This window comes from Colias croceus, chromosome 17, assembly GCF_905220415.1.
Source record: "Colias croceus chromosome 17, ilColCroc2.1".
Classification (NCBI taxonomy): domain Eukaryota; kingdom Metazoa; phylum Arthropoda; class Insecta; order Lepidoptera; family Pieridae; genus Colias; species Colias croceus.
This window is the reverse complement of record NC_059553.1, coordinates 6,790,123-6,806,924: the sequence shown is the minus strand read 5'-3', so window position 1 is coordinate 6,806,924 and position 16,802 is coordinate 6,790,123. Positions and strand designations below refer to the sequence as shown.

Here is a 16,802-nt window from a genome sequence, read left to right as displayed (position 1 = left end):
TTTAAAACTGAAACATTGACTGTGAGAATTGTGCGACTTAACAATTTAATCCCTGGTTGTTGTACCTAATAGCACTGCTACACCATAAATAAATAAATAAATAAAACATTTACTTTCACATAATATTACTGATGACTTAGATAAAGGATTGGTCTCCAAATTGGATTGGAGACCAATCCTTAATCTAAGACTGATGATTATTTTGTGGACGCTGTGACATATCTGCGTTACTTAAATTTAAATGAGGTTCGCGGCATATAAAATAAAAATCAGTAGGTACTGCTGTTGAACCACAAATGTATGAATATACTTATTTATTAGATACGTGTTTGAGGGCCAGCTTATCATAATACTGGCCTTCTTCTGAAAAACTCTTCTCTTCTCTCGTTAACTCGTTACACAGTTTTACCGTAATCTGTCTACCTAATACAACTTGTTTCAATCTCTACAACCAATTTTCACAGTTTATCTGTAACTTACTCCATTATTACCTATATGTAACGACATTTTTCAACTGAATAATTTTCAACCACTGCAACAATAATATTGTTTATCTGTATTCTGTAAGACGAAGGTAAGTTATCAAAAGTTTCTTAAATGTAGTTCCGGATTGGTATTTGGTAACCTCCAATCCTTCCTCAAATCATGACCTTACTTATAGATAACATGACGTATCAACACATAGCAAATTGTATTGCAGTTGGCATAGGTTATGAATCCACTGGCAAGAAAATCACATGCTTGCATTCTCCATTAAAAATAAAGTGATACAACCAATCACTAGTGGCAATTTCCGCTGACTTTGTATGTATTATCTATATTTAGATTCTTTATAAATATATTGTATCACTTTTATAATTTATTGGCTCGCAACGAGTGTCAGTTATATGATGAAAGCGTGTTTATTTGGAACGACACAGAAATCATTGAAGTATACATTGTATATCGATTAGATAGAGCTCTATAGAGCTATGGTAAGTGAATATCTGTTGAGGTAGCGTGCAGCGGTGTGAATCGTAGGTTCGTTCTCCGTTATTGAAAAAATATCCTGTGATCGTTTTGTGTTCTGTGTCTGTGTTTCACATTTATCGTGCGTAACGCTCGCTAACAAGAAAAGGCAATTAATATGGTACCTACTTATACGATTATAAATAATTAGGTGTTAATCTTTTTCATATAATCGTTTTAATATACATACATATAACATTAAAGAAATTATTCTGGGACTAGAATTCCAACTCCTGATATAGACCACTACAATGTAGAGACAGCTCTATCGATGGCGAAATTTAATCCTATTTCAATACAATATGTTCTATTATCAATATTATAATTTTATAATAATATGAACTGGGTGATGGGTCACTTGACTTGATTTTCATAATGACTTTGTTTTCTCATTATTTACCAAAATTACCAGATACCGAAATACCTATGAACACTTATTTAATGCTTGCCAGTTTATAAATCAAATACTACTTATTCCATTTACTGGATAACGTATTTGATTTATTTTGTGCAAATAATTATTTTTATTAAATACCTAACTAGGTGTCATTTGTTAAACAAATTGAAAAATGAAATTATATAACCAGTAATTATGAATTTTCCATTTACTACAATAAGAAGTCGTTTACGTTCATTATGCATATAGAAATAATAAAAATGAAATAATCTCCTTTACCCTTGACGAGTCGTCACGATCGGTCATAGCACAATAAAATTGAATATAAAATGTACCTATATAGACGTATAATATCATTATCATTTTGTTTCAACAATAAGAAATATTGATAAAATCAGATAAGTAATATCTAATAATCTGAGGATACTCGATGGAATTGTGCTTGATTGAAAAGAAAATTTGTCAGAAAAGAGGTAGGTACCTAAATAAGAATTAACTATTACTTGCCATCTTAATGTATTTTTTCAATGTAATTTCATATGTAATGTAACAAAATTTATATTATCCTATCTTGTATTTGTTTGACGTCTAGAATGCATGTGCACCACGATCAAATCGTGTCGATTTATGTGGTGTTTATTCTGTATGCCCAATGTATGTTTATTTTTCTATCAATAAATGGTTTAAAAAAAAATATTATTTATTTTTCATAAATAAATAAAAGCCAAGGGACTCCAGTTTTATTAAGATATGATTATGTTTAAAATAATCATATCTTAATAAAACTGGAGTACTTGTGTATGTAATGAAAAAAATAGCTTTAATTAGTGATAAACCACAGGCTACTGTATAACGTAGTACCACAGTATTACAATATTATTGTAGTACGTTCTGAAGTTTGTATCTAGACGTAGTAGGTATGTAGTTAGTATAATTTACTATTTAATAATGTATGGTATTAGTACTAGTATAGTATTATATTATTATCTGTCGTATTAGAAGCAATTCGTGTGGTCTACGGGCTCCTTATAGGTAATCCATAGGTACTAGGTAATATTTTAAAGCTGAAGAGTTTGTTTGTTTGTTTGTTTTAATGCGCTAATCTCGGGAACTACTGATTCGATTTGAATTTCTTTCGGTGTTAGATAGCCCATTTATCGAGGAATTACCATCACGCTAATACGCTATATACTAGGTATTATAATACTAACAGGAGCAGAGCAAAGCGGGTGAAACCGCGGGGAACAGCTAGTCTACATATAACTACGTTTATAATTTTGCCATAAGTTAACATAACCTTAACCGGGTCTCGACCTCTTTTGTTTGAATGATTAATGCAGTACTTTCATTGTATTTGTTGATAATCCTTATGATAATAACCGAATATCATTATTGATGATCTAATAATACACTTCTGCGGTACAGCTTCAAACGAAATTACTCATATAGGCAAGACTTTGAATACCTGAATTAATGCTCTCTCTCTCAATTTGTTTAATTTTAGGAGGCTATTTTATACAAATTATTTCTATCACGGCTAAAAATCCAATGTTCTCAACAATCAAACCTCCTCTATTTCTATTTTTATAATTAACTAATTAGGCAAAGCATATTAGCATAATCGACATTAATAGTTTCAACCTTATCAATGCGACCTTGTCCGAACTAAAGTTATGACTTCAAATAATTTACACCTTCGTCTCTACACTAGAGAAAAACTAATAAACTCTAAAAGGGCTTTCTCAACTTCAATAAAGCTTTCCGTGTGACATTCTATAAATTGATATAGAAGAATAGTGTTCCATAAATTCCGCATCTCAAACAAAAAGTAAGAAGTCTGCCGTTTTTTTTGTTCCTTCCTAATTAAATAATTCACTTGCAGATGTGTAAAACCTTTTTTATTAGTTATATCTGTAAAAAATAATAAGGATATTAGATAAAATGTATATTATATGAATTTTTAATTGAATTTCACTGGTTTACACCTAGCAACAACAGCGTTTCAGTTTTATTCATAAGTAAGATTATGGAGGTAATAAGCGAAGTAGCTTATTAAATTCAGTCATTATCATCTAGATAAAGTTACTTATACACTGAGATAAAATAAATGTTTATAACTATTGAAGGTTAGATAAAACGGTAAAATATATGGCCGTGAATATATTTTGTAGAGTTGATTAACCGTAATAAAATCGGCGAGGGGTGTACACTGTACACTGTACATGTCTTTTGGCTTTAAAATATTTTTTATATAAAAAGAATGTTAATATTTGGTAGTACACATTAAAAAACTAACATACACATAAAAAATTCCTAATAAAACGATTGTGTATGATATGAAAATGTACCACTAATGTAGTTACGTAATTTCAAAAACTTAATTTAATATTAATAAAGGTAAGAGATAGATAGAACAATAGTAAAGCTAAATATGTATGTATGTATTAAAATTATTTAAGGACTCAACACATTAACAATAAGGAAATAGATTTATAGATACTTCCCGAATAAGAAGATTACCAGTGTGTCAACGGAAGAATAACATGAAGGGGATCTCTTGGGAAATATCCGTTCGCTGTCAATTGTTGAGAACTGAAGTACCTAGTATCATACTATGAGTATCACAGATAATATAATACCTATACATAGTACATACTATATTAGTATAAAAAATATTTTAATAATTTTAGTTTTAATTTATTTGTTTTAAATGTATAAAGGTAATGTTGTTGTGAACTGTACGTTACAATCTTTATGTGTTTACGTGTTATTTTTATCAAGAAAACAACGCAACAAATTGATATTTATAGCAGTTGTAGAACTACATAATAGACCGGGTAGATTATAAGTGACTAGCTGTGCCACGCGGTTCCACCCGCGTTGTTCTGCTGACTGCTCCTGTTGGTCTTAGGGTGATGATAAGCCTATAATCTTCCTCGATAAATGGGCTATCTAATTTTTCAAATCGAACCAGTAGTTCCTGAGATTAGCGTGTTTAAAACTTGATTTTAATCGGTTAAATCGGGATAATTTTTGCTATGATTTGGTTACTTAATTATAGCAGGCATCGTAAAATATTCTAGATGAGTATACAAAACCGATGTCATTGAATTCTACTTATTATTAAATGCAATTCATATGGCTATTAAATAATTTATCTTGAGATATTCTTCATTCACTTATACCCATGTGTTATGTGTAGCAACTAGCATGTAGCATGAGTGACATGCTACTTAATTCAATTACAGTTTTAATAAAATATAGTTTTAGCCGATAGTTTGGTCTTTGAGGTATCTGCTAGAGATATCCAAATGTAGGTAGTTTTCAGATAAAAATAATAGTTAAAGAAATATCAAATAACTACGGTATGTTTAATACAATTCCCTGAATGCTATGAGTCATTTAGATAATGTCGTTATGAAGCGTTTGTAGATAAGGGACTTGATCGCGCATTGACCCGGATTCAAACTGTTTATCGTTTTTAATACTATTGTAAACAAAGTATTTTTAGGATAACGCAATTTTATACACCATTAAAGTTCCAACTAATTGCTAATGCCAAATTAAATTTATTTGATGAAGCTATTAAATCTAAGCTATTAAATCTGGATAAACGGGATTCAGGAATATGACTCAACGAAAACGTTGATAACTATAGTAGGTACCTATCCAGTCTACATAATATTATCTATATTAATATTATAAAATTTATAAAGCTGAAGAGTTTGTTTGTTTGTTTGAACGCGCTAATCTCGGGAACTACTGGTACGATTTGAAAAATTATTTCGGTGTTAGATGGCTCATTTATCGAGGAACGCTATATATCATCACGCTACGGCCAACAGGAGCGGAGCCACGGAGGTGAAACCGCGCGAAACAGCTAGTGCGGAATATGTGGGAAAATACTAGGTTATTGGTATAGGTAACTAGAACAATCGTAGTACTTAGGTATATTTTCACAAGGTTGCCTGGAAGAAATCGCTTTTAAGCGATAAGGCCGCCAAATTGTACATTTATTATATAAGTAATATCGTTTCTGTAAATTTTGTTTTTGTGTGCAATAATGTTTTTTCTATGCCATTCTATTCTATATTATTTAGATACGTGGAATAGTATTATGTCACTTATGGAAATATTTTACAATTGATACGAAAAATAGTAATTGTAGATGGACTGTAAAGATAATTACACTAATCTTGAATTTATCTAACCATGAATCATGATTACTATCTAACTATGTACTTATAGATTTTCGTAAAAAATAATTTCTACACGTGTATTTAATAAACTGTAAATATTTTTAGACTCAACCCTCAAACCAAAAAGGTTAGGAATTTATAAGTTATGATCCGGATGAATAAAGATAACCTTAGATATAAATTAACACTAAATAATAATTAGTGTATGAATCATTAATATTTATTGTGTAAACAGTTACTGGATATTATAATAAAGATGTAAACAGGTATATGTTTTGAATACAACAAAATAATATAAGTCTAAAACCGCTACAATTCAGGTGCCTATAAAATAGGAGAATCAAACATTTTCAATACCTCTAGCAAAAATCATAATGCTAGAATTGCTAGAAATGTTACAGTTGTCAATTCTCTTCCTATAGTTCAGGATACATCGCCCATTTTTGCAAGTGACTACTATCAAGCTGATTTTCCGTTTGTAGCTTTATTTTGATGAGACACCGAATAATTTCGTGTACGAAACTCTCGATTGTGGTAGCTAACAGAGATAACAAGGATAAAAATTTTTGATTTGATGGTTCTCAAATATTTATTACGCAATTTGTAGGACAATATGTCTGTTGAATTATATAAACATTAACTAAGTGAAAACAAAAAAATCAGCTTGTTAGTAATCACTTATGATGACCTCGTTATCGATACACTTTGGAAAGGGGGACTCTTTGAACCAACCATAGATTTTGTAGGACAAATATTTTTTCGAATAATTTAGGTAATTATCTTGAGATTGAACAAAAAAAAAATTCAGTTAGTAATAAATATTTGAGAACCATCAAATCAAAAATTTTTATCCTTGTTATCTCTGTTAGCTACCACAATCGAGACTTTCGTACACGAAATTATTGGGCGTCTCATCAAAATAAAGCTACAAACGGAAAATTAGCTTGATAGTAGTCACTTGCAAAAATGGGCGATGTATCCCGAACTACTACAATTAAACAATTTTCTTCCCTTTGTATGCAAAGATTCAATAAAATTGTCGATAGATTCGTCTTTTATACGTTTGGTATAATAATATGTACTTTAATAATGTAGAGCTAAGAGAATATAGATGTAAGATCCAGTAGCCTTCTTTACCTTGTACAATCCACTCCCAATAAAGTTTTTTGAAGGATATAGTCACTACATAGGTAGTACGGATTTTGATGCGGTTTTTTTTTATAGATAGCGTGTTTAAAGAGGAAGGTTTTAGTATACAATTTATTAGGTTTTAGACAAAGCGGGCGAAGCCGCGGGGGGTAAGCTAGTAAATGAATAAAAGACTGTACAATCATGTGGACATAGTCATAAATAAAACACAGCGTTGCATAGTAACATTTTGAATTTATCTTGAAATAATGTAATTTTAATATGCAACAGCCAACAATCATAATATCTAGAGACTACATTGTAAATAGCAAGATTCTAGTCTATCTAGTATAAACAACGTAACGTCTAATTGCGAGCAATTAATCATTAAAATCCATAGAACGTGCGTGTACTTGTGTCTCGGTGTAACATTGCATTTCATTTTAATGTTTATGTCGTATATAAACAAATAGCCTTGCTCTATGACACAAGCTTTCGCTCCCGGCTTCGCTTGAGTGTAGGTACTTCAGTTCGCTCGATAATCCTTTTCTATAAGGTCATAATATTATCATGATCATATTATATGGAATGCTACCTATATGGACCGACTGTCGCTCCTGTATTCCGTTGACACCTGTTCTTAATACCTTCAATTTGTTTCTTATTTTTATTTATTATTTTCACCTCACATATTATTATTATTTTTTAAATATTAGAGTGGGCAAACGGGCTTGTGGAGCGCCTGATCGTAAGCGAGTCCACCGTCCATATTCATCTACAGGCGTTTCTGCAGATGCGTTGCCGACTTTTTGAGATGGAGGTACACTCTCTTCTTGACGACACTCAGTTTGATCTACCTTTAGTTAAGTTGTAATGCATTCAACATCTTTTGCTGCTTTGTTATTAATAATACTCAGACCCCGGAATCACAGACACAATAGAAAATCTATTGTGTCGTGGACCGATCGGGCCTCTGGGGGCTCAATGGGTTAAAATGGAATATCCGGATTTATAAGGAGCATAACATTACATTCACATCTTATCAGATATTTAATACTTATCCATACTAATATTATAAATGCGAAAGTAACTCTGTCTGTCTGTCTCTCTGTTACTCAATCACGCCTAAACTACTGAACCAATTTGCATGAAATTTGGTATGGAGATATTTTGATACCCGAGAAAGGACATAGGCTACTTTTATATTGCGAAATATGTACCACAGGCGAAGCTGGGGCGGACCGCTAGTTTGCTATAAATTTCGATAATCCATATGTACCTTTATCAAAAATAGGCGTGAATTGAAGCGTACATTTTTAAAGATACAAGTCACCTAGACCTAATTCTTTTCTATTTTCATAAAGCTTCTGTATTTATAACCCTTCTACAAAATATTAACATGGCAAGATAATATGAAACAGAATTGTATCTTTTGTTCAACAATCACAGAAATTTCCAAATCTAAATTCGAATATGCATGTGTTTTAAAAATTCTTCTCTCTCTTCCCTTGCCATTTTAATGCACTATTTTAACTAGGTAAGTATGTGTCTTGAAATATCCCATCAGATATTCCAAAAATGTTACATATGGTTGCAAAATGCATTTTATGCATTTATTATAGCAATACTATTTATTAATTCCCAAGCTTGAACTTGTTTGGCTACTTTCCGACTTGGCAGTCGTACCTACTTGCAATTGCTTTCACATGGCAACATTGTATCATTTTATATTTAAGTAATCATAATGTAGAGATAGTGTATATCAGATGTATCTTATATCACAAGGTATCAATTAATTATTTTATTAGATTGAATTATTTCAATAACCTTTCTGTGTTATTTAAGAAAAATGAAATATCTACGTAAATTATGAAGTACCTACGACTGGATAAATGATAAATCTTTGTATGCCAAGTTGACCTTACAACTGCAAATTTTAATATCAAAACGGCAAAACCATTAAATAATGTAAAACATGCTATTCAGACTATTAAAAGATATACTATAAAATGTAAAAGCTTTCCTTTGAATAAAATGTTTAAATAAAATTAGGTAGAGATTAATTCATAGGAGTTTTTTAGTGAATAGCGTAAATGAATGACCTTCTTAATTTTGTATTTAAAAGTGAATAAATATGTACTACTTACGTGCTTAATATATTTATAATTTATTTCTTTTGACTTCGATGTGTGATATTAATTTTTAAATTTATAAATATGGGCTTTATACCATTTGCTATTCAATTTGGAGAAGAAAACTGTTACTCAAGCGGAAATCTTTAAATAGTATTTAGTTCAAGGTTAGTATCCTTAAAATATTCCGATGCAGATTTATTTTTAGAATATTTGCAATATGTAGTTATACCTACCTCCCTATCTACTAGTACAGTCTTGGCTCCAATTATTAAACTCAATGAAAAGATTATGACAATCTATACTAATATTATAAATGCGAAAGTAACTCTGTCTGTCTGTCTGTTACTCAATCACGCCTAAACTACTGAACCAATTTGCATGAAATTTGCTATGGAGATATTTTGATACCCGAGAAAGGACATAGGCTACTTTTTATCCCGGGAAAATGACGCAATCCCGGAAATCCCACGGGAACGGGAACAATGCGGGTTTTTCTTTGACTGCGCGGGCGAAGCCGCGGGCGGAAACCTAGTAGTTAATAATAATAAAATCTAAACAAATTAAATCGTAAGTATGATAAAAAGATCAGCAACTGGAACGATCTATAAAAGGATCACAGGTTATTAAATTTACAAAATCGACTAAAGAGGCTGGAAAATCTGGCACACCGGCGCGGCCATATCAGTGAAAATCAATGAATACCAGAACATTATGAAATAAATTTATAAACCACAGAACATAAAACAATAAAATCAATACACATTCCACAACTTATAAACATCTTCAACATTGCATAACAACCACAAGTTCTAAGCTAATAACATCTAATAATGAGTATCTGTATGTTTATTCTGCTCTTAAATGAATGGACAGGTTTACGGCAATTAAACCAGATATATAAGCCCAGGTTATTATTACCTTCCACGGGTCGTGGTCGCATAATATTATAATTTAAAATTAATTTCTTAGATGTTTTATAATGCACAGTGAATTTAATTATTATTCGCTAGATGCTCCATTCAATGAAGATTCAATGAGCCGGGATAGAAACTCGTGAGAATATACCTTTGGAATTAGGAATAATTTTTTTTTTTTTTTTACCTAAAATAATGAACCTAAGGTATCATTATTGAAAATTACGATCTAGCCTTTTACTTATACTGTTAAGATCATTTTTAAAATGAATCAGGACTTGAGAACTTCAAACTTTGTAGTTCAACCTCGAATGAAGAGAGTTAATTCACTCATTGTTGTGATTGAAAGTTTGCAATTACTGAAACAATTTCGAAAATTCTTCCTGTTGGACCTATTCCAAAATGTCATTTTCTTTATTTTGGTGATTGTTCTTCTAATAAGAAATCTTTTTTACGCCCACTAATAAAATATAAAAAATATATCACAGGCGCTTCAGTTGCAAATAATATTTACGAATAATAATAATATTTACCTATACACTAGGATATTTAAAAATAATTATTATTGTATGCAATAATTCCGTAAATTGTTGTTGCCTTGGGACTTATCTATGTTGATAACAGTCTAGTAAGTAAACATATTAGCGTACCTACATTTTCTTGAGTTATCGTATTTATAAAAACCCGCCCGGCGACTCTACATTGAATAATTAGCGAAATAGAATATTATTACTTACCTACTATTTTCTAAATTTTGTTACGTAACAACTAACGTTTTTATTGATTTAAGATAATTGGGGGAAAAAAGGGAATTCTCACTATTTAAATAAGAAGTGAGACGTAGTTAATAAGTTAATAATTACTTCTAACTAATCTATGTACATAATACATATAAGAAAAATGTCTGAAGTGTTTGTTCCTCATGAACTGCTTGATCGAATTGTTTTTTTTTTGTCGAATAGTCCATTTAACTAGAAAACTATATAAGATTACGTAGAGACACGTAGAGTTAATAATAAGTATGTTAATTGAAACAAATTTTATAATCATTTTTCAAAAGTAGGTAAACTATGTTACCAAATGTAACATAAGAGATTAAATTTTTGTTAAGTATGATGAAATTGCAAAATGTACATTATCAATTGACCTGGCTGCTTTTTTATTAATTTAAAAATATATGTACATTAGAACCTACATAAAACGTGTTGAATTATATTTTTTCGGTTCTTGGATAATCCAACTGGATTATTCGACATATTATATGTATATTTTTTCGATTATATGCATATTATAATATACAATATTTAAGTATCTTGATTATGTATTATGCAGATAATATGTAGGTACACTCTATATATATGAAAAATTATGAATACATATACATTTTTAAGAGAAAACGTAGACTGTAGAGTACCTAATGTTAAATATGTTTTAAAACAAGTTTTATCTGTGCCCACATTACAGCAAAAACCAGTAATTTATGGGTATAACATAAGGTGTGAATTAAATCATTTGTTTATTGAATTTGAGAATCGTAGTAGTTAGGTACATAATATTATGTAGATGCTTACTTCTAAACTTGTCGCACAACGAACAAATGATTTATTTTTTTCTCTTTTGAGAAAAAAAAAACAAATCTTTTAAAGAATAACCTTGAGTGTAAATACATAACTAGTGAGTATAAGGTTAAAACAAGTTTAATTTTACTGTTGTAACCACGTAGCTATATAATTTAAGTTTAATACTTAGGTAACGTTTTCACACAAAATGCATCGTAATAATTTGCTTCGTCATGATTTTCACTAACGTGATATTTAGCAATACATATTTTTCAAGGTATAGGTTGTTTTTAATAAGTCTGGTTTTAATAGGTACCTACTGTTGCAACCTACACCGAATTTGGTAGAGTCCCTTCACATGTTTTAAACATGTGTTACGTAGGCGGCCCTTGATATTCCTACCTAGTAACTATAACTAAGTGCAATTAATAAAATTTATGAAAAAGGAATTTATGAACAATTACGAAATAAATCAAGATAATTATCAAGGCATTACCTATGTAGTTATTTATTGCCTTGACGCTTATTTTCGCGTGCACAAGTTAATACTGCAAGTACCTACAGGTTAAAATATAACCCGTATAGACAGATACTTTAAATACCTACTTGCAAAATTAATTTCAATCATCAAATACTTACTTTCACCTCAAATTATGAAAAATAAGATAATCAGCGATAATTTGAAATATGTAGTTATATTTGGGCTTGTAACTTCCGTACGTAGGTACGTACCGAGTATTTGCAGAAAGCTGTCTTCAAGTCTAATGGTCGAGGAGAGGAGGTAGTCGGTCCCCTCCAGCTCGCTAGGCGCCATCAGATCGCTCCTCATTTTGACACTTATTCACTTAACTTTGGGTTCAATTTACAATCACAGAGTGGACATGCTATAACACTATTCTCAAATCCAATTGTACACAGTACTTTGTAGTTCTAGCGAAGGGTTTACCAGTCGGTTATGGTAGAATGAATGCCGTATTGAGGACGATCGCTATACGCGCGTAGCCTCGGCGTGCGCGCCGCTCACAAACACGAAGCGAGTCGCGCACAGCTGATTCTTCAGTCTTCACTATAAATAATACACCGTGAATGCAGTTCCACTGACAACACCGCCTCTATATCACATGTGCTATACATTAATGGAGATTTTTGATATTGGGTATACACTGGGTGTGATATTTACATATTTATCAGTTAAGACTTCAATTAGAGGGTCTAAATACGGCGATATCATACATACACGCGTAGTTCATATCTATTCGATTGCTTAACTAAACGTATATTCATATAAATGTCCATATAAATAACTTTTGGCGCTAGACGGCTGGTTATCACACTTTTAACAAAATGTTTTATGTCAATATGGAGTACTTACTTAGTTAGATAGTAGAGCCTCAGAATAATAATTAGAATATAGAGCCACTGAAGAAAAAAATTAATTAACTTTTTAAACGACTATTGCCTTGTCATTTTATTTCCGATTCACAAAATACGAAAATACATTTTGTCGATGACCTAATTTTTTTGAGTTTTCCATACACTATAGGTATAAGGTGGGTGGGTGATTCTGATTTAAATCAGTTACTTTAGTTCGGTCCCTTCTTTTATTTATTTTCCCAAAAGTAAGCTGTAAGATAGAGTTAAATACTTGAGAGAGTCATAATTTATTTTGTAGAGTTCACCGGATTTCCATACACGATTTTTGTTGAGACCCAATACAATAACCGCAATACGAAAACCGTTCCTGTTTAATAAATCGGAGTTAATTAATATTATTCAAGGTTAAGTACTGTTAAATGAATTTTTTAATAATTATAAAAAAAAGAGTGTGTGTACTTATGTAGACGTACACGCGTTAGAAGTTATACTTTTTTGGCGTATGGAAAATACTAGAATATACAACTTGAACATAGTTATCTAGAAGTAACTTCATGCTGTTAAATTTAGGTGTCTCGGTCGGTGTGCGCGCGCATCGTAAAATTTCAGTCTCATCATTTTTCTCCATCGCGCCAAAAGATTAAAGAAGTATAACTGCAAAAATAGTAACTAAGTACCATTTATCTAGTTTTTACACAATCCTACAACATTGTTTATGTTATAATGAATCAAAATTATAATTTGTGTAGGAGTAATAATAAACCTCAGGTATTATTTTTTACAACGCATTTCGGGGTCGAGTCATGGTTACAAGGTCATAACAAGATTTATGTATGTTAATGAATTTTTCGATGGATAAGTTTATGTATGTAATTAGTAATTGTGTGTAATTTTTATTAAAAATAAATATTCATAGTTATTTGGCACTTTTTTGTTAAATATGATTGCTCGTGTAACTTATTCTACGAATATTCGTAGAGGCTAGTTAATTATAAGAACGTTACTTCTTATCTTGCTTATTAGAAACGTGAAAGTTTTCGAGGATACAACTAATGTCTAATACCCCCGCCACACTATGCTCATCCCCGTCCGATTAGGGCCCTTCTGGCCTCCTCCACTCAAGCGACAGCTCAAGCCGAGGTTCGTGGTCCCCGTCAAGGGGGGACGCCCTTGTGCATGTCGCTACCAGGGTGAACCTTCAGTTCACCCCCGCGTCCGCGTTAAAATGTAGAAGCCCTTCTGGCTAACATTGAGAAACACCATAAAAAAAAAAAAAAAAAAAAAAAAAAAAAAAAAACTATGCTCATCGTCCTGCTCCTCGTCCTGCTCATCGCGCTGCCGTTATTCGCCTCGATATTGCCGTCTGGCCACACACTGCTCTACTCGCGCGATTAATCGCGACGCTCTTCATTTCGCACTCGTATTGCTGGTCCTTTGACTCGCGCGCAAAAGCCGACAAAATAGGGAGCAGTGAGCAGGACGATGAGCACGATGAGTGGCATGACATGACGAGTAACGTGGCCACACTACCGACTACGTCCCTGCCTACTTTCCTCGTCACTTCCCATACCACTCGTCGAGTCGTGTGGCTGGGGTATAACATTGTGACACGACAATTTAATGTACCTACATCAAAGGATTTTTTTGTAAGTAAGTAAGTAGGAACCTACTTATTTTATTTTGATGGATCGGACGCACGCGCTAAACATAAATGAACTAGACGAGAAGATCAGAAGCAGAATTGAGAATTATGAGAATTTTTGACAATTATTATTTACTAATAATACATACAAAGTTGCCCCAGCACACGTTCTTCTACCCTATTGCCTCTTTTCCAACTTTGCCTTAAAAAAACGTAAAAAAAAATCAAGCCGTTCCCGTGATTTACGCTTAGCAACACATCTGGTGATTCATTTTAATGATAAAACATTTATAAAAATTATGTACCTAGGTAACTAGGTATTTCACACACATGGATTTACAAAAAAAATAAAAATATTTTTTACAAAAAACCTCTAAAATGTATTTTGGAGTTTAAATATGTAGGTAGATGAAATGTATATTTTGAAACCATAATAATGGTTTAATCTATTGATTGATCGTCCTGATAGAAATATAAATAGATATGTAATGACTGTAATCTTTCTCATTTAAGGTCGTATCATAAAATATTTTTATAGTAAGTACATACCGACATAGTAATTAATAATAGGTAGGTATTGAACATTTTTATATAACGCACTTTATTTAGATAGTATTAGTGAAAATATAATTTAATTACAGTCTTATCTTATAAATTTTGAGTTTTTGTGACTGCCATAGAGATAAAGAATTAGGTACTGACAAATGGTGATTATCATAATATCCAATTACCTATAATCACACCCACAAAAATAATTTCAATTAATATTTGATAGATCTCACGCCTCTTATATTTTTGAAGTGAAACTTCTTTATCGGGGTTGGAAAAAAATTTAGTGTAACATTTTTTCGTTACGCGTGACATTTTTTCGTTACGCGCCATCTTTTTTAGCCCTACCGTGCGTGATTCGACGTATTTCTGTAAAGTTGCATATAGTAAATTATTTTTTGAAAAATAAGGTCATAAAGAAGTTTCACTTCTTACGTGTGTACACGCACACATTTTTTATAAAAGTTATTGTGTTAACAAATATGAAAACACGCCTTTACAAAAATACAAATGATTTGACATAATTTCAATTTATGTAATGTCTTCGATACCTAAATCCTAGTAGATACGGTCTCATTACTACATTCATTGATTTAATGAATTAATATATGTAATGAATTAGTAGGTAAGTATGAATGTGTGTATAATACAAGACTGTAATTCCTTTTCTAGAGTGGCACCACTATTTCCATCATGTTATACACATCACTACATAATGTAGTATGAAACAAAGTCGCTTTCTCTGTACCTACCTATGTCCCTTTGTATGCTTAAATTTTTAAAACTACGCAACGGATTTTGATGCAGTTTTTTTATTAGAGTGATTCAAGAGGAAGGTTTAAGTATATAATTTATTAGGTTTTAGATTTAGACAAAGCGGAGCCGCGGGCGGTAACCTAGAATACAATAAAAATAAAAACAAATAAGTTGTATACAATACTCATTTATTTGTCACGAAAAATTACAAAAATACATCAAAATGTAAACTTATACATAATAAGGCACTTAATTATTAAAAATGGCAATAAATTTTAAAGATTCTTAATTTCTTTCAACTTTAAATAATGGCAAACTTTTGTACAGTCAATAACTCAATAATGTTTGGCACATATGAGAAATTCAAATAAATGAATAATCGAAATTGGATAATACTTAAAAACTACTGCAAAAATATCATAAGTCATACATAGTCATCAAAATTATAATATCTTAAAAATATATTCTATCTTCTTTCATATTAAATTGTACTGTTTTCCTCATATAAAAAGTGAATGAACATATTATTTGTAAAGATTACACGAAATAAAAGCTAAATCAATTATAATTCGATCTAAGAGAGAGTATAAGTAAATCATAAACTTAATGACAAAATATTGCCAATACACATTGAGATATACATATGGAGACGACACCGCATACATCACTTATGTTCCGCTCACCATAAGCCATATGGCTTAACTGCACACTCATTTTTTATTTGTTTTAAAGTGAAACGCATCAAATATGCCTTCGTGTGTGTTACGTTATTGCACAAATTATACAAATAATACGGAAAAGTGCAAAGGAATAACTTTTCATCGGTAAGTGCCTAACTAGATAATAATTTTTAAAACTTAGTTAGAGCAATAAAATGCGCCCCGCGTCGCCGCGCGCCGCGCACACATTTTGTTCGTGGTGTCTCCTCCATACGTAGTAATATTATCTCAATGCCTATACATTGTAGTAGTAATAAACAATATCGAACATACGTATTTCCTTGCAAAGGTTACCTTTTGTAACTACTTTTAATTTGTGATGCGTTTATCAACGGAATTCTTCTTAATTCTATTACTTATTAATACATGGACAATTAATGGCAGCTTTCTATTTTTACAAACACAGATTTTTTGTTCCTTCA

The 16,802-nt window shown here is 31.3% G+C and overlaps 1 protein-coding gene across 1 annotated transcript in view; it reads right to left on the bottom strand.

The window, feature by feature from the left end:
- The window catches only part of LOC123699154 (transcription factor HNF-4 homolog), a 67,889-nt gene extending 55,354 nt beyond the window's left edge, over positions 1-12,535 (bottom strand). The window contains exon 1 of the mRNA XM_045646039.1: positions 12,073-12,535. Within this exon, the coding sequence (XP_045501995.1) occupies positions 12,073-12,169 (97 nt within the window). The 5' untranslated portion in view covers positions 12,170-12,535. The remainder of the gene's footprint in view (positions 1-12,072) is intronic.
- Positions 12,536-16,802: the final 4,267 nt, after the last annotated feature.